At 37.7% G+C, this 19,380-nt stretch overlaps 1 protein-coding gene across 2 annotated transcripts in view; it reads left to right on the top strand.

Annotated features, from left to right (window-relative positions):
• The window catches only part of ACC (acetyl-CoA carboxylase), a 1,497,654-nt gene that overhangs the window by 1,074,448 nt on the left and 403,826 nt on the right, over nucleotides 1-19,380 (top strand). For both annotated transcript variants that reach the window (XM_090383551.1, XM_090383552.1), the window contains one exon: nucleotides 6,719-6,816. In XM_090383551.1, the coding sequence (XP_090239677.1) occupies nucleotides 6,719-6,816 (98 nt within the window). The remainder of the gene's footprint in view (nucleotides 1-6,718; nucleotides 6,817-19,380) is intronic.

The following is a 19,380-nucleotide window of genomic DNA, read 5'->3' as shown; positions in this document are numbered from 1 at the left end:
GCGACGTTGATATAAATGTAGCACAGAGTCCAAACTACTTCCACGGATTTTTTGTACATTCAGTATGTCTACTCGTGTCAGATACATATGGGTAACTCAGTCTTTCTCACTTGAATCCCATCTTTGTTGCCATACAGCCATTAACTCGCCTTTTATCCTAATCTTTTCATCCTTCACATCAGACCTCGTATATATATATATATATATATATATATATATATATATATCCTTTCGGGGTCTGGACAAAAAAACTAGGTCCAACACTGATTTTCTAATATTATTCTTAGTGCAGTATAATAATGCTGACAAAACAGTCTGCAAATCAGCCAGTAATCGACCCACCAGAACCTGTAAGGCATCTTCGTGCCTTACAGGTTCTGACAACAAGCACAACTCGTGCTTACAGGTTCTGCCCTGACAACAAGCACGTTTTGTGCACAGGAGAGCGAACCTCTGCGCTTGGAGCAAGTATTTCTTTATTACAGAATTCGTTATTCTATGCAGCCAAGCCACTGAAGAATGAGTAATAATGGGAACAAATAAACATTCATAGAGAAGGTTCAAAGCCTTCATCCCCCAATCAGTCCTTATCATCCTTCTTAGCTTAGCATAAAGAACACGTATTTTGTTTTTCAAATACTTCATGTGCTCAACTAGGCTTATTCTCCCCCCCCCCACACCCAAAGGTACTTAACGACAGTAACATATCGTATAGACATATCAAACGACCTCACAACTGGATGTTTATTCATACTTAATTGTCCCTTTAGCAGCAGTTGTACAGTCTTTGTTCTTGAGATCTGTAACTTATATAGATTGGATCATTCTATCAATTCTTCCATAACTTGGGATGCACGCGTCTCTAGTTGGGATCTTGCATTATCATACACCAGTATTAACAAGTCATTGGCATATGCCACTATGTTCACACCAATGTGATTTCTATTCAAAAAATCATCCATCACAATCGCCCAGGTGTTGGGGGCCAATCACTGAGCCCTGAGGACAAACTTGAGTTACATTTCACCTTATTTCCGTAAATCCAGTTATCACAATAATCTTTTGCTTAGAGAGATACCCTCTAAAAACTGAATACAAATTATCTGAACAGCCAGTAGTTCTTATCCTATGGAGGATTCCCTCCCACCAAAGCATATCAAATGTGCTGTGAAAATCAGAAAATATTCCAAGGATGCCCCTCATAGCCATGCACATAAGTTACCATCTAACTCACTCATAGTGAAAGCAGACTCCTCCTCCAACTCCCACGTGGACATCATTAAGTCATTTCCACATACTTTGGATTCTCACCTTCATCAGCCCAGTTTTCATTTCCAAATAATTGTTCTAATATAAGGGTAATACTCACTTCCCATGTATATGTAGATTGTCCTTTCCCAGTAGCAATAGAACACACTACATCCCCTGCTGGATTTTTCAACTTGTTAGTACACAATTTATATGCCAGTCCCAGTGGTCATTATTGCCACAAGTCATGACCAATTTTTTCTACGATTGGTGAAACTCTTGAACAACTGATCACATATAGTTTTTTTTTCTCAACCGCTGACTGATTACTTTGTTGATAGGCCTTTCTCACTCTGAAAGTTTCTTTGCACACCCTTGTTAAATCAGGAGTCCACCATTTGACAAGAGATGCTTATTTTGGCATGTCTTAATTGTTAGGAAGATGAAGACATGCCAAAATAAGCATGCTCTTGTCAAATGGTGGATTCAAGATTTAACAAGGATGCGCAAAGAAACTTTCACAGTGAGAAAGGCCTGTCGATGCACCATATAACCAATCCTTCACCAGTTGAGCAATCCTATGCCCACTCATCTCTCCCAACATCTCTGGAATTGTATGTATGCTCAGTTAAATTTGTTATCAAATGCAGGCCAATTGGCCATACATAACGAGAATTGGCATACATTCATATATCCTGACTAAATATATATATATAATGTATATAACGGTCTTTAATCTCAAACCTAATGACTCTATGGTCATTGTAACCCAGTCAGGCTCAACTGACCAATTATCAATGAGACTGGACCCAAACTTGCTTGAGAGTGTCACATCTACGTTGGACTCACCGTTAATAGTCCAGAAAGTGGTGTGTTCTGACTTCCTGTTATGTATTATCGGGTTATGACTCATAACCTCCTCCAATAGACTTCCTCTCTTGGCAGGTAATTGAACTGAACTACAAAGTATTTTTATAGTTAGAATCCAAACAAAGTATAACTCTTTCTCCATGAAGGTGTTCCATCAAATTCTCATTGAAATCTAAGTATGGCTAAGTGTCATTGTCAAACTTGAAGTACAGTGAAGCAAGATAAAATTAAGTCTTCATCAAGTATTTTGTGCTATATGAATGTAATACCATAATGCTCAAATTTTGATTAAATACATCTATTGCTAGCAACTACCCCATGACTTTATCTTCTAGTTCATAAGGTTCCTGAATGCAAGCGAAATCCACTTGTTCCCAATTGTAAATTACCCTAAGCTCACCAGCTACAGCCTTTGGCTGCTCTACATTGATTTGAATTATCTTCAAAGCATTCCGATTTTCACTTGTTGCAGTTGTTCTCACAGAAAATTCAGGTTCAATATGTATATTCTCATTCCTATTCATAGAATTTGCATTAATCCACTGGGCATTGTAAAGTAGTTAGATTAGTTTGTTCAATGACTAGTTGACGTGCTCACTCATATTCCAGACATTTTTTATCTCTGATGGAATAATTAGCATTCCATCCTCTGAACGTGCAGTTTGTATAAAATTGTTGATTATCAACAGAATGGCAATTACGATAACTATATCCACTTCTACCACAGTAACTGCAAGTAGGCGCCTGATGTCCACAGGTTCTAGCAGTATTGGCACCTCCATAGCCAGGTGAGCAGGAGCAGCAGTGCGTAGCACACGTTTCTTGATTAGACTGGGGTTCAAGCCCATGACCACCAAATATGGAAGATGCGGAAAGGTCAGGGAATGACCACCACATATCCCCTGAACAATATGGCCTTAGTTGCTAATGCTCCTAAAAACCAAATAACAAATAACAACAACTAGCAGTATCACTGAATGATTGACAGTGATAGCAATCGATAGCACATAGTGACTAGGTGGAAGACATTCAATCTGTAGGTCATCATGCCAGTATATACCCTGCCCTGATTTATCAAGTATCAGAACACCCATCCGTACATCTGTAATATCTAATTCCAACCTGTCTTATACCAGAGAAATCTCTCTGATTTTCATTTAATTAAGATTTCTCTCATATAATTCATTGAAAAGCTCCTCTTTATTAACCTCTATAGCCACGTCATAAATTATTATCATCAGCCTGAGATGCTTCGGTTTAGAGAACATGACTCCCAATCACCGTATTCTTTAATTTCTTGTGTTCTTCAATGTCTTCCACATTTTCCATCTCCAGTAATATACTATTATCCACCGTCTGTCTCGCCCATCTCACTGCTTTTGACATTCCTTTCATAGCTTGATCCACTGCGGTCTGAATGTCCTTACCACTCCAAATCTGTCTGCCCGAATCACAACAGCACGACTAATCATATGTTATTATATATCTGTTTTCTTGTCATGCTTCTTGTATTTCTCATATCATTAGGCTCAGCACTCATGAAAGGTTCAGAGGATCCTTTAGTACCTTCTTTTTCATCAATGGTAGATAAACAACTGTCCTCTAGAGCAGCCCCAGAGACATTTCTCCACTCCTTCTCTAGAATCTGTACATTATCTGCAAGCCACAGGCTCTGTGTACAACCAACCCTCTAAATTCCCCGTTGTATTTTCCATCCTCGATTCCTCCTTCCATTTATATTCTAGTTTTACCTTTGATTTTTCTTTTTCCTCCTCTTATTCCAGACACTGTCATCTGCAGCAACATCACCACACTTCGTTTGGAATTGTTGATTCTCGAGGCATAGAAATATCCGAATTGTCCTCATCCAAGCCAAGCTCAGTTTCTGCTCCACTTGAGGTCCAGGCATCGAACTGAAATAACATTATATCACTATTGCTCTCCAACACCATTAAGTATCCCTCACCAACAACCATATTTAACCACTGTAAATCCTTTGAAGCCATTGTGAGCATAGCTAGAATATATATTATATATCAAAATTTGAAATAACTTTTTCTTTATTGGAAAGAATACAAGTGGTATAGCTTTCATCTCTTCTCCCTCCACACATATTTGTAGAAATAGCAGCCAATCTTCAGCTATATCAAGTTTCCCCCCCCCCCTCTCTCTCTCTCTCTCTCTCTCTCTCTCTCTCTCAAGTTTTCTTTTCACTATTCATAATAGCACACCTCCTGCGATTATTTCAAGAAAATGTCTAACTGACTAGTGCACCTTTAATCCTGTGTATTAAATGTATATTAATTTTTCATCAAAGTTTTCATAGAGGGTGCCAACAGTTTCTTTCCTCCTGAATTATCTCTTCAAATGTAACAATCATAGTTTCCAATTGTTCTCAATAGGCATTCTCATAAAACCTCAAAAAAATCATTTTTAATCATCCCTTAGCTGTTACGTTGTGTAAGTCATGTATGTTTTAGCTTCACTTATTTAATTTATGTAAAGAATATCTATTTACATAAATTAAATAATCTCTATTATATAATAAAAAAGAGCTTTTATTGTGTCATTTAATATTTTTTGCTGAAACCTTTTGCTTTTATTGATGGCCTTCAATCTTCATGGTATACTCTCAACCAGCTTTTTAAAAATTTCAGGTGATATGTTCCTCTACTTGGCCTTTAACACAGCCACCAGCTAGGCCTTTGGGCAATCTTGACATGCACGTACCGGATGATCCAATACATCCCAAAGATGCTTGATGGGGGTTCAGATCAGGACTCTGGACTGGTCAATCCAACTTTTCCACACCCATAACACTCTGTTACAAACCGAACAGTATGGCATGGCGCGTTGTCTTGCTGATACAGGTATGGGCCTTCCCCAGAGTATTGCCATAATGTTGGAAGTGCATAATTGTCCAGGATGTCCTGGTATTACACAGCATTCATGGTTGTCGATAATGACTGATGGGCTCAAGCCAAACCATGAAAGAAGCCCCATACCATGACACTGCCTCCACCAAACTTCATTGTTGGGAGGATACAATCAGGAAGGAAGGAATTGTTCCCCTGGCATTTGCCACAACCAGGAATGGACATCAGAATGGTAGAGTGCAAACCTCAACTCGTCTGTCCATAGGACTGTTTCCCACTGCTCTACAGTCCAGGATTCCAGCTCCTTACACCATGTTAATTGGCATCTAGCATTTGTTGAGGTGATTGGTGGCTTGTGAACAGCAGCTGCATGACCATTCTAACCCATATCATGCAGTGTCCTTCATATTGTACTAGTGCTGACATTAGTCCCAGTACCTTCACAGAGGGTTTGTGTGACTTGAGACAATGGCAAATTATGATTTGCGTGCATAGTTCTTCGCAGAATTCTCTTGTCCCATTCTGAATCTGCCAAAAAACCAGGCCGATTTTTTGGCAGATTCAATCCCATTCCTCTTCCATTTGCATATTACGTCACTAACCGTTGACCCAGAGATCCCCAGAGTAACTGCTTTGTCTTGTACAGAACACTTGCTTATGAGACATCCTACTATCATTCCACGTTGGAAATCTGTTAATTCTGTTGAATGTGTCATCTTGCATACCCACCTTTGCCATTGCCTGTTCAAGCCCAGTGTGCATACTTATAACAGGTTCTGTGACATGAAAAGGACCTATTTCCCGATCCATGGAGGGGTGTCCAGATATTAATGGTAGGGCAATGTATATATTTACATAAATGTAATATCTCTTTTAAAAGAGATTTTCTTTACATGAATTAAATAGGTGGTGCTGATTATAATTTCTCATGTGAATTAGTGCTAATTTTATGATTGAATTATTAGTGTAAACATTCTTTCCTTTCTTAATTATTAAAGTAAATATTTTTTGTATTATGCGGTATTTTCATTTTGAATGTTCTTTTAATTCCTTTTACCTGCTCACCAATGTGATGTCGGTGTAATAATAGGGATGATAATTTATCTTTAAATAAAAATACACTACAATGTTCCTACTTGTGAAACTATGCAATTTAGTGTTGTAGGGAAGTAAGCTTTCTTTGCTTTATATTATGGTGCCATTGATCACAGAGACATAGAACTACAAACTGTTTCCCAGTGTAAAATTTAGGTAAAATACTTGAAATGGAAGCACTTCATCTGTGTAGAGTTTAGAATTTATTTACGAGTATTACTAATAGCATCTAACAAACATCAACTTCTTCGGTGATTTTGATGATTTAATAAATCACAATTCTGAAGAATCAGCAGAGAAAATGTCCATGAAATATATGATTGTTAGACTCTATGAGTAGTAAATAGGTTCTAAACTCCACAGGTGAAGTGTTTTCATTTCCAGTATTTTTATTAAAATAATTAAGATTAAGTTCAAACAATATATTAAAATTTATAAATGATTCCAGATTACATAACCTGCAATATAGTAATGCAATATATTACTGTATTGCAGGTAAAACTAGTTATTTTTGTGTTCATTATAGTTAATAAATTTATTAACTAATTTTAAGTATTTATCTCATTTATAAAATAATTTTCATGCGAAACATATATGAAATAAAAACTTTCTTTTTATTTTATTTCTAGGTAAAGATGAAGGTTTGGGAGTTGAAAATCTTAAATTTGCTGGTACAATAGCTGGGGAATCCTCACAGGCATATAAAGATATTATAACTATAAGTATGGTAAGAAAATGTGTTTGTTAACCCTGGAAATGCATTATATGGAAAAAACTTGGTTGTATCATATAAATCTCTAAGAAAATATTAAAAATATAATCTTAAACCATTCTTAACCCCTCAGATCTTGATGAAGGCTATTTCATTTCAAGAAATTCAAGCTCTGTGTTACCAATTATTTTTGTTAACCGCATATTAGAGCACTCTGGATTTCAGTAACCTTTCATAACATAACTAATATACTCAAGGTAGTCTGAAACATTTAATTGTTGCCTGATAAATGTTTGACTACCTTGCCTATACCTTTATGCTATCTAAAATCATTAACCATTCACCTTTACATTTTTAAATGCCCACTCAAACTTAGTTTAAGGTGTTACAAATGCCAAAAGTATGGCCACTCACAAACTGTATGCAGGGGAGTTCCTGTCTGCCCTAATTGTGGATCCTCAGATCACATACAAAGTAACTGTACAGCTACAAAAATGACCTGCCCAAATTGCAAAGGTGACCATCCTGCATATTCTAAGACATGTGAAAAGTGGAAAACCGAGAAAAAAATAGTAAAATACAAGGTTGAAAACAAAGTAAGTTACCCAGAAGCGAGAAAATTAGTTGCTCCTACTATAATTAAAAATATGAGCAATGCCAGTGCTGTAAAAAAATATCAGACAGTCTCCACTCAAACTGATGTAACAGTTCCCACTAACAAATCAATTTTTGATTGGGCTAGAAATGTTCTTTCTAAGCAACAATTCAAGTTCTCTGACCAGGCAAATAATACTCCTCTGACAATACCAGCAGCATCTCCTACTCCAGTCATAGATACCATAACTCATAGTTCAAACGTAGTGAAAAATTTTCAGGACCCAACCATGGACACAGATGGCACATCCATACAGGAAGATTCCCTTCTAGAAATCCATGCAGAAGAAGAAATGGACACAGGTCGACCAGTTTTCTCCAAAAAAGATAAATCTAAATTAGAACGTCATAAGCCAGTAACCTTAAAAAACCAGTCAGATACAGCTCCATCAATTAAACACAAATAATGCCTTGTATTTTACAATGGAATTGCAGAGGCTTTCGTTGCAACACAGATGATATCCGTGATCTAATTAGCCAATATTCTCCAGTTGCCCTTTGTCTTCAGGAAACTTACTTAACCTCGCAAATTTCTCCTTCAATAAAGAACTATTGTCTTTATTGAAGAGATCGTAATACAGCAAATGCTGTCCATGGTGGACAGCATTTGCTGTCCACCATGATCCCAGCTAAACATATTCCACTTCAAACTGTAATAGAAGCTGTTGCTGTTCATATAACTCTCCATATTTCAATAACACTTGTCTCAGTATACCTACCACCAAACTATACTTGCTGTTTAAAAGATCTTGGAGATCTCTTCATACAGTTACCTCCCCCTATCTGTATATTAGGGGATTTTAATGGGCACCACCCCTTATGGGGCGATCCTAAACTAGACACACATGGTCGACTCGTTGAAAGCATTCTAGAGTCACAAAACCTCACCTTACTCAATACTGGTGCGCACACTCACATACAACTCCCAACTGAACACACCTCAGCAATAGATCTCTCAATTTGTTCTCCAATACTCTTTCCAACCATGGAGTGGTACATTTTAAATGATCCCATGGGCAGTGACCACCTTCCAATCATATGCAATTTTTTAATATCACAGACTCCTTCAAACAATCTCCGCCAGAAATGGAAATTTGTTCGTGCAAACTGGGCAAAATTTCGATCATCAATCTCTCTTGATGAGGAAAAAATCCAGCTCCAGAATATTGATAATGTAACACCTACAACTCCCACACTCACATACAACTAAAACTCACATCTTCTAAAAGTGGCCAAGGACACAATACCATTATCAAATCCCCCTGGTCGCAAGCATTATAATTACTGGTGGAATGATGAATGCACAAAGGCAAAGAAAGCAAAAATTAAAGCCTGGAATTTATTTCGACAATGTCCAACCACAATCAACCTCATTAATTACAAGAAGCTAAAGACAAAAGCACGTTTTACACAAAGGCAAGCCAAGAAAGAATCCTGGACCCGTTTTGCATCGACCTTTAACAGAAACACAGATCCCAAAATTTTATGGAAAAAAATTAGACACTTATCTGGTAAGTTTCCTATCATACCTTCTCCAATACTCTCCTGGAAAGGGCAAGATCTATCCAGTTCCTTAGATATTCCTAATGCTTTGGGCAATACTTTTGTTGAAATATCAGCAGCATCAGCATATTTTACATCATTCCAACGAATTAAAAACACTGGAGAAAAGCATATCATAAACTTTCAAACCGCCTGCCCTCTTCCATATAACAAACCTCTGCAATATAAATGATACTCTGAACTTTTGCATGCCATTAGAACAGCCCACAATGGTGCTGCTAGGCCAGATGGGATTTATTATGTCATGCTGCAACATCTCGATGACAAAGCTTTACGCCTGCTCCTGGTTTTTTACAATCGTATATTTTTAGAAAATGTTTTTCCAGCTTCTTGGCATCACTCTACTGTTTTGGCATTCCTAAAACCTGGGAAAGATCCAACTAACCCCTATAGCTATAGACCGATCTCTCTCTCTCTCTCAAGCTGCCTGAGCAAAATCCTTGAAAAAATTGTCCACAGAAGACTTATGGATCATTGAGTCACAACATCCAATGAGCCATAGCCAATATGGCTTTCGTAAAAATAGATCATGCTTAGATCTTATGGTCAAGGCTGAATTCGCCATTCGAAATGCCTTTGTTAAGGAGATGCCTCCGTAGTCAGGTGGGCAGGAGCAGCAGTGCGTAGCACACGCTTCTGGATCAGACCGGGGTTCGAGCCCGTCACCACCAAATACAGAGGATGCGGAAAGGTCAGGGAATGACCACCGCATATCCCGGAGCAATATGGCCTTAGTTGCTAATTCTCTTAAAAAACAAATAGCAAGCCTTTGTTAAACATGAACATCTTCTAATGGTTTCAATAGATATCGAGAAGGCTTTTGACACTACCTGGCAGCATGGCATACTTAGTGATCTTTACTCTCTTGATCTGCGAGGCAACCTTCCTATATTTGTTCAGAACTTCCTACTAGATCGTTTCAAGTTCAGTACCAGTATGCCCTCTCCAAAACGTTCATACATGAAGAAGGAGTACCACAGGGATCAGTACTCAGTGCTACTTTGTTTGCTCTTAGAATAGATTCCATCACCAATCAGCTTCCAAATACAGTTGAGACCTACCTTTATGCAGATGATCTTTCCATCTCCTGCCGTTCCCAAAACATGAGGTCTATTGAATGGCAACTCCAGATATCACTTAATAAAGTACAACAGTGGGCCAGCCTTAATGGCTATCGACTCTCACAGAAGAAAACAGTTGCCATCCATTTTTGTAGACAGCGCAAACTTCATCCTGATCCAGAAATTCAAATTTATAATGTCTCCATCCCGGTCACTAATTGCGTCAGATTTCTAGGATTAACCCTTGTTAACAAGTTAAATTTTATAGACCACATTAAAAATGTACGTACTTCCTGTCTAAAAAAGTTAAATATACTCAGAGCTTTATCCTTACAAACATGGGGGCGCAGATCGTATATCTCTGCTTCGGCTATATTGGGCATTAATCAGGTCCCATCTATGATTCAGCCAGATTGAGTGCATTGCGCTGGCTTGATCCAATTCAACACAGTGCTTTGAGACTTTCACTCTGTGCTTTCAGAACATCACCAGCACATAGTCTCTACATTGATGCCTATGAACCCCCACTAACTTTACGTAGGAAAACACTGTTATTAAAGTATGCTGTCAAGATACAAAGCTGTACCATGCATGCTGTACTATACCTGTTCAATCCACCATTAGAAAACCTTTTCAGAAATAAACCAAGCATAGTAAAGCCTGCTGGTCTTCGCCTTCTTGAACTGATGCAAATTTGGCATGTTTCCATCCATTCCGTACAACAGGTAACAACTTGTACTCAACCACCATGGGTTCCACCTGCTATACTGACCTGTGACACTTACCTCTCTCAATGGGGAAAGAACATTTTACAAACTTCAAATATCAAACAACTTCACGAAGCTCACACTCAAAGATACATTGATTTTTCTCCAATTTATACAGACAGCTCTAAATCTAATTCAAATGTTGGAGCGGCTGCAGTGTTTCCAAATACCGTTATTTCAGCATCCCCGCCATCTGAATTCAATATCTTCTCAGCTGAATTATATGCAATCAAACTAGCTTTACAAAATCTCTCTTCTGACTGTGCTTTAAAATCTGTTCTTTACACTGATTCCCTCAGCTCAATCTTAGCTTTATGTAACTCTTTAGATAAAGTACACTCTGTTCTAGAAGAAATAAAAAGCATATTACTACAAATTGAAGAACGCCATCAACTGAGCAGATTCTGCTGGATTCCAGCTCATTCTAGCATTTTGGGCAATGAATTGCCCAAAATGCTAGAATGAGCTCAGAATACTCGGAATACTAGAATTGCTCAGCTGATAAATCTGCAAAAAATCCAACTACCTTAGACTTAACTAATATCCCTGTTCCACCATCAGACTATGCATTAACCATTCAGGCTGCATGCCTGTCAAAATGGACAGCAATATGGCACTCTCAAATTAATAATAAACTCTTTCAATTTAAACATGATCCAAAAATTTGGCATCCAGTGTCTGCACATCAAGACGAGAAGAAGTAGTCCTTTCAAGGGTAAGAATAGGACATACTTATCTGACTCACCTTTATTTACTCACAGGGAATGACCCGCCACAGTGTCCACTTTGTAATATAAATCTGAGTATTAAACACATTCTCATTGACTGCTCTTACTATGAACAAGACAGAACTTCAACCCTGCTATCACTGGTTAATCTTGGTAGACCAATAACTTTAGAGAATCTCGTTGGAGATGATGCAGATATTTCCGAATTTTCAACTTCTTAAAGCAAACTGGACTTTTTAATCAATTCTGAATTTATGAAACTTTCTATTTCTTTTTATAATAAATGAATAAGCGCATTATAGCCAAAGTCGCTTATGCGCCATCAAACCCCCATATCAACAATCAAACTTAGTAATGTGCTGTTTGCACTCACCATTTCCCCATGACAATATAGTGGTTTTGTTAATTGGCGCTCATTTGGATAGATCTGGGTTCAAATCCTGTTGGAGGTTACAGAACTTTGCGAAGCCTCATTTGTCAGAGCTATAATTAGCCAATCACAGAAATAGTGTTTCCCATGAGTGATTATGGGGTTTTCTCAGTGGGCAAAACATGCAACCTTTGAACACACAGAGTGATTTGCATTTTATGAACTGAGAAAGACATAATACGTTATCACAGTTGGAGACATAAAACACAAATCAACAAGTGAACACACAGGCTGATTTGTGTTTTACGCAGCACTGTGAGACTTTGTTAACACATGTATGTTAACACAATATGTCTAAGATGCCTATATACCATAAAACTGACCCACAAGTGCTGAGCATTCTGTATCCAGATCCGAGGCTATCTTCTGAAGTGATTTCCTTGAAAGGGATTATCTTCTGTTTTAGTTAAAACTTCATTCATGTAAATTATAAAGTCATAATTATGAGTTCCATAGCTAAGAGTGCTAAGATCGGAGTGTATCTTTCAAAGTGATTTCTTAGAAAGGAATTATTTTCTGTATAGTTAAAACTTTGTTCTAACCCAACTACCTTAACACTGCTTGGCCAGTTGTGATATTACTCCTGCCTCCTTGTGATGGGGCTAACCTGAGTGCAAAATTCAACCCTCAGGGTTAAAAATGAGTATCAAATCAACTTCACAATGTTTCCTCCACTAGAGGCAGCATGTTTTATTCCAGAAAAAAATTACAAAGACCATGAGACTTCTCATTGAAAAGAATAAAAAAAGGACTCATCTTCACAAGTTGTGGCTTCCTTCTTTACTGATAGTTCATTCATTGGAAACTCCTCTAAACTCTCAATTTCTCATACAGTAAACAATTGAGGCAACTGCTGCTTCTCCCAAAATGGTTAAAGTACATAATTTTGGGCATTTTCTGGTAGAAATATTTAAGTCAAGACAATTAGAACAGTTGTTAATTTAAAAAAATTCTTCAGACAGACGAGTTTTGCTGGACTTCCTGTTGCAGTCACTCCTCATACTAGCCTAAACACTTCCAAGGGAGTCATAACAGAGTGGAATTCATTAACTGTTTCAGGGTTAAAGACCACCATACAGACAAAATGCATTATGACAAAAACAGGTAGCAACTTGATTCCTGTTTAGCTTGGCACATCAAGTGCCAAGCAAATGACTACAGTGATTGCTTAAGTGATTACAAAAGTGCCTCCTCTTACAGTTATTTACAGAGAGTATTAATCTGCTAAGTTACACCCTTATTTAATTTTGCTCTTCAAAAAAAAGAAGAAAGCCTACTAAAAGAAAAGAAAGACACCTTTCTTATTGTATGATACATAATGTTATTTACACTAACTGCTAACCTCTTATTGTTTGGTCACTGGTGGTGCCATGTGGAGACGGGAGTACCTGGAGGTAGGTAACACCTTCAGTCAGGAGATTATTATTATTATTACCTACATGGTGCAAGGAAGCTTGAAGCTTAGGCTACACCAGCCAAAAAAAAAAAAAAAAAATCAAGTTACCCTGAGAGAGATAGAGTCAAAAGTAGAAGGGAATCACCATGAAAGAGAAGAATAATGATATCCAGTTCAGATCCCTGGGGGAGGGCGCCTCCGTAGCCAGGTGGGAAGGAGCAGCAGTGCGTAGCACACGCTTCTTGATTAGACCGGGGTTCGAGCCTGTCACCACCAAATACGGAGGATGCGGAAAGGTCAGGGAATGACCACCGCATATCCCGGAGCAATACGGCCTTAGTTGCTAATGCTCCTAAAAACCAAATAACGAACAATAACATATCAGGTCCCTGGGTGTGCCAAGATCTATGAATAGAGAAAAATCAACCACAACCCACAGACCTTATTCTTAAAGTAACAACTATAAGTGGATTGCAGTTAAGATTACTCTTCATAACACACACCGAACTCCTCAAAAGGAGTAAAAGCTGAGAGGGTCTTCTACCTGTCTCAGAGAAGGAGACAGTGTAGAAAATGCTAGATCAAAAAAGTGTGTCATGTTAGGCAAACCATGACTCGAAAAGAATGCAAATCCCAACATGCAGTATAATACTAACTTATGATATACCATATATCCACCATCAGTTAAAGTCACTTACATCAACAGTGAAGTAAGACCACATATTCCAAATCCATTTCATTTCTATAACTGTCAAAATTATGGTCATTCCCACACCATGTGTCAAGGACAAGATAATTGCCCAAACTGTTGCTAAAAGCATTCAGTTTGAGAGTATCTCTCAAACTGAATGCATGGCAACCACACCCTTCTATGCCCAAGTTGCAAATGTCCGTGACCAGCATATCTAAAACTTTTGAAAAATGGAAAGTATGAGGATAAATCCAAAATTTCAGGGTTGAAAGTAAAGTTAATATTAATATTAATAGTGGCAAATGATGCAAGAAAACAAACTTATACAGCAGCCAAAAAAAAAAAAAAAAAAAACTATTCTCATTTCACTTATCCATTTCCTGCAATAGTTTGCTAGTCCTTTCTTGACTTTATGCAAACTATTCACTTTCAAAAAACTTCCACAACATGGAACAACGAACCATTTAGGCCTAAATGGTTGTCAATTTTCCATCTACATTCACACATGAGGAATTATTAAGGAACAAAAATGACAGAAGTTTATCAAATTTTAACAGGGTGCTTAATGATTTTGTAATAACTGAGAGCAAAGTGGAAGAGAAATTGTTGAAGTTAAACATAAGAAAGGCACCTGGTGTGATCTATCCTGTTGTATTAAAGGAGACAACAAAGGAACTAAGCAAACCATTATCCCTAATTATGAGAGCATCCTTGGACTCAGGGCAGTCCCCATGGACTGGAGATCTGCAAATGTATCCCCAATTAACAAAGGGGAATCGAGTGGTGACACGAGTAATTACAGACCAGTTGGTTTAACTTCTGTTCCAGGTAAAATAATGGAGTCACTGGTTAAAGATGTATTGCAGGATCATCTAGACAAGACTACAGCTAAGGGAAAGTCTTGTCTGACAAATTTGATTCGATACAATGATGTTGTTACAAAGGAACTGGAAGCAAAAAATAATTTTGATACATACAGTCTGTCCTCGTATAGCACGATAGTTGTGTTCCTAGAAACCCTCGTGGAAATGCAAAATCGTGCAATATAAACAACAGGCCCTATGGGAAAAGTGGGGTTAGGTGCCGACCACCCAAGATTGAACACACATTTGGAACCAAAACATTACCAAACACAATAAATAATCGGGTAATTTTAATCGTTATAAAATACTTACGTATTTTATAACGATTAAAATACGTAATAAAAAATAATATTATAATATATATTTTTTATTATAATATAATAAATAATAAAAAATATTTATTTTTTATTATTTATTTAAATAATAAAAATTTATTAATACAATAGTAAAAAATTTATTATATTAAATAAAATAGTCGTAATAAAATACTTACGTATTTTATAATACGTAAGCATAAAATATAATACGTAAGTCGTAATAAAATGCTTACATATTTTATTACGACTATTACGTAATAAAATATTGCTAATGCTTTTGCTTCTATCGTAAGCAAACTTATTTTTTGTTTGATTTTCTATCCAAACAGATGACAGCCGTTCCATCTCTTCCAATTCTTTGTGTCTTAATCTAATGGATTTTAATTACACTTTGAGTTGTTCCTGCTATGAAAGTTGTTTTTATTTTCTCTGCATTCTTTCTAATTCTCGGCGTTGCCTCATTTCGGCCTGTAGCACGTGCAATATCACATGGTCTTTCATTTTGCTCAAAGCGTTTCACAATTTCATATTTTTTCTCTATCGACAGAGGCGGACTGGCCATAAGCCTTACCCGGGAAATCCCGGTGGGTGGGCCGGAGGCCAGTGTGATTTTGGCCATAAACCATAGTGTGAGGCCACTATAAATTTTCCCGGGTAAGAATTTTTGACCCAGTCCGCCTCTGTTTATTGATATTGCTTCTTTTTTTTTTTTTTTTTTTCTCTCTCTGAATCTGCAGTGTCTTCGCCAGGACGCTTCCTTTTCAAACCTTTTAAGTATTTTACTCATTTTTAGGGAATAAAGCACAATTACAAAACGAGGAGGCACGCTTGATACTCATAAACAAAGCTGCGCCCGTGTAGCAACTGAATAAACAACACCGTAAAGGCCGAGATACACTATTAACACCTCACATTTTACTAAAGCACATTTCTGGGGGTTACTACCATAAAACAATTTCCAGTTGCGTTTCTGCTAGTGGAATCTGTTATAAACTGGTAGTAAACTCCATCTAATTGCATTTGCGATTATATCGATAGCTGGAATTTGTTGGTTTTTACGTTATTATGGTGAAATGTGTTTCCCCTTCACTGATATAAAAAACATAAATACATTTTCTGAATCTTCTCTTCATTCCTGTTGTTTGCATTCGGTTGGGGTGATTCTGCGTTCGACTGCCATTTCTTGTAAACACAAAGGCGAATCGTGCATAAGCGAATTCGGTTCGTGTTATATAAGATATCGTTCCTCTATTTATAAATCGTGTATGATCGAATTTGTGTAATGTAAACACGTGTTATACGAGGACCGACTGTACTCGGATTTCAGGAAAGCTTTTGACACTGTTGTGCATGGAAGACTACTGTCCAAATTGGAGCAGAATGGTATTAAGGGTAAGTTGCTAAAATGGATAAAAGGATGGTTGAGTGGGAGAAGACAGAGGGTGATAATCAATGGATGCTGCTCTTCGTGGACTAATGTTATTAGTGGAGTTCTGCAGGGTTCGGTGCTGAGTCCACTGTTGTTTTTTATATTTATCAATGATATAGATAAACAGGCTTAGTGTCAAAGTTTGCAAATCATACAAAGGTTGGCAGAATTGCTAATGACAGTAATGGCAGCATGCTGCTGCAATAAGATCTAGAAAATTTGGGCAGATGGGCTGAGAAGTGGCAACTGAAGTTTGGCAACATTGACAAATGCAAAGTACTGCATATAGGTAGAAATAACCCCAGAGGAATGTACCAACTGTGTTGTACTACATTTAGAGTAATAGAAAATTAAAAAGACCTGGAAAGTAATTGTGCTGTCAGATATTAAGTTTTCTGAGCAAAACAGACTGCAAAAGCAGGTCATGGGGTTTTGTCAATGATATACAGGAATTTTGCTAGCAGGGAAAAGGAGGTGATTATCCCTTTGTATAAGGCAATGGTCAGGCCACACCTTGAGTACTGGAGGCCTTGTTTTAGGAAGGATGTAGATTTGCTTGAGTGTGTACAGAAAAGGGCAACAAGATTGGTGAGGAGACTGAAGAGGGTCCTAACCCACAGGGGTCCATTTCACCCCTCCATTCATTCCAAATACCTGTCTTACTCAGCCTTAAATTTATTTAGGCTATCAACTTCCACAACAAAAGATGGAAGTCTGTTCCACCAATCAATTATCCACTGACTAAAGGCAAGCTTCTACTCATCTATCCTACAACTGTCTTTCCTCAATTTGAATTTATGCCCTCTCAGGTGTTTATTCTGAGCAAGAGGAAGAATTCCATCAGCACTGAGCATTCCCAAACCATTCAAGGCTTTATACACCTCAATCAGATCACTTTGCAGGTGCCTAGTCTCCAGACACTGTAATCTGCAAAACTTAAGCCTTTCTTCGTAAGAGCAACCCTTCGTTCCATTCACTAATAGGCTTAAGTTCTGCCAATTTTAGTGGCAATTTTAGTCAATCAGACTAGGCACCTGTGAGATGCCTAGTCTGATTGACTTATTGAGGTGTATAAGACCTTGAATGGGTTGAGTAGGCTGAATTCTGATGGGATTCTTCCACTTGCCCAGATTACAAACCTAAGGGGGCAAAAATTCAAATTGAGGAAAGGCAGTTGTAGAATAATGTGCAGAAATTTGCCTTTTGTCAGCGGGTAGTTAATTGCTGGAACAAACTTCCATCTGTCATTGTGGAAGTTGATAACTTAAATAAATTCAAGGAGGAACTGGACAAACTTTTAGAGGGAATGGTTGTGTGAATTTTTTTTTTTTTTTTTTTTGACTGATGCTACATATGCTTGCTTTGCTACATATTCTTGCTTTGTAATAGTAATAAAGGCATTACATGCCTTTATTACTATTACACTTCCAAAACAACACAATGCACAGCCATCTGTTGGCTGAAAGCAAACTTCTGCACATATATTCTGCAACCCACCTCCCTGTTTGTTTGTTTGGTTTTTAAGAGCATTAGCAACTAAGGCCATATTGCTCCGGGATATGCAGTGGTCATTCCCTGACTTCCGCATCCTCCGTATTTGGTGGTGACGGGCTCGAACCCCGGTCAAATCAAGAAGCGTATGCTAAGCACTGCTTCTCCTTCCCACCTGGCTATGGAGGCACCCCCCCCCCCACCTCCCTCAATTTGAATTTATGCCCTCTCATGTGTATAGTCTGAGCAAGCCATTCAAAGCCTTAAACACCTCATTTAAATCACCTCACAAGTGCTTAGTATCCACATGCTGAAATTTGCAGAACTAAAGCCTTTTGTGGTAAGAGTACCTTTGTTTTGCTCTTACAACAAAAGGTAAGACGTGTATAAAATGCACTGCCATTGTACACATTGTACATGTTGTTATGTAACACTTTGTTGTGTAAAATGAGGCCTCCACACCTGTATGCATTACTCAAAATTTGGCATGATCATTGCGTTATACAATAAGTTGTTGTTGTTAGATTTGTTGGTGCATCAGCAACTTAGCTATAATCCGCTATACAATAAGATAATCACCTCCTTATCTCTGTTAGCAAAATTCCTGTATAATTGACAAAATCCCATGAGCTGTCCAGGCACTGCTCAGAGAAGTTCATATCAGATTGCATAATTCTGCCCCTCCCAGGTCCTTTTCATTTTCTATTATCCTGAGTTTAGTACCACACAGTTGATATGTTACTCTGGGAGTACTGTTACCCATATTACTTTACATTTGTGAATGTTAAATTTCAGTTGCCATTTCCCAGCCCATCCACCTAATTTTCTAGATCTTGTTTCAGCAGTATATATTCATTACTAGGATTCCAGGACTAATAACATCAGTCCACAAAGAGTAGTGCCCATTGATAACCTCCCTGTCTTCTCCCACTCAACCATCTCTTTATCCGTGGTAATAACTTTCCCTTAATGCCACACTACTGCAATTTGTATACAGCAGTCTTATGTGCAATAATATGAAAAGCTGAAATCCAAATGTATAACATCATAATTATTTTTTTGCATCCTGTTCCCTTCTCATAGCATCATAGTATCCAATCAAATTGGTTATATAAGGTCTCCCATTTACAAACTCATGCTGTGACAGTAGTATAACTGCACTCCTATCTCGATAGTCCTGCATTACTTC

This window comes from Mastigoproctus giganteus, chromosome 10 (assembly GCF_048544385.1).
Source record: "Mastigoproctus giganteus isolate SK-2022 chromosome 10, ASM4854438v1, whole genome shotgun sequence".
NCBI classification, from domain to species: Eukaryota; Metazoa; Arthropoda; class Arachnida; order Uropygi; family Thelyphonidae; genus Mastigoproctus; species Mastigoproctus giganteus.
Note: the sequence above shows the minus strand (reverse complement) of the source record. Positions and strands in the feature narration are given on the sequence as shown.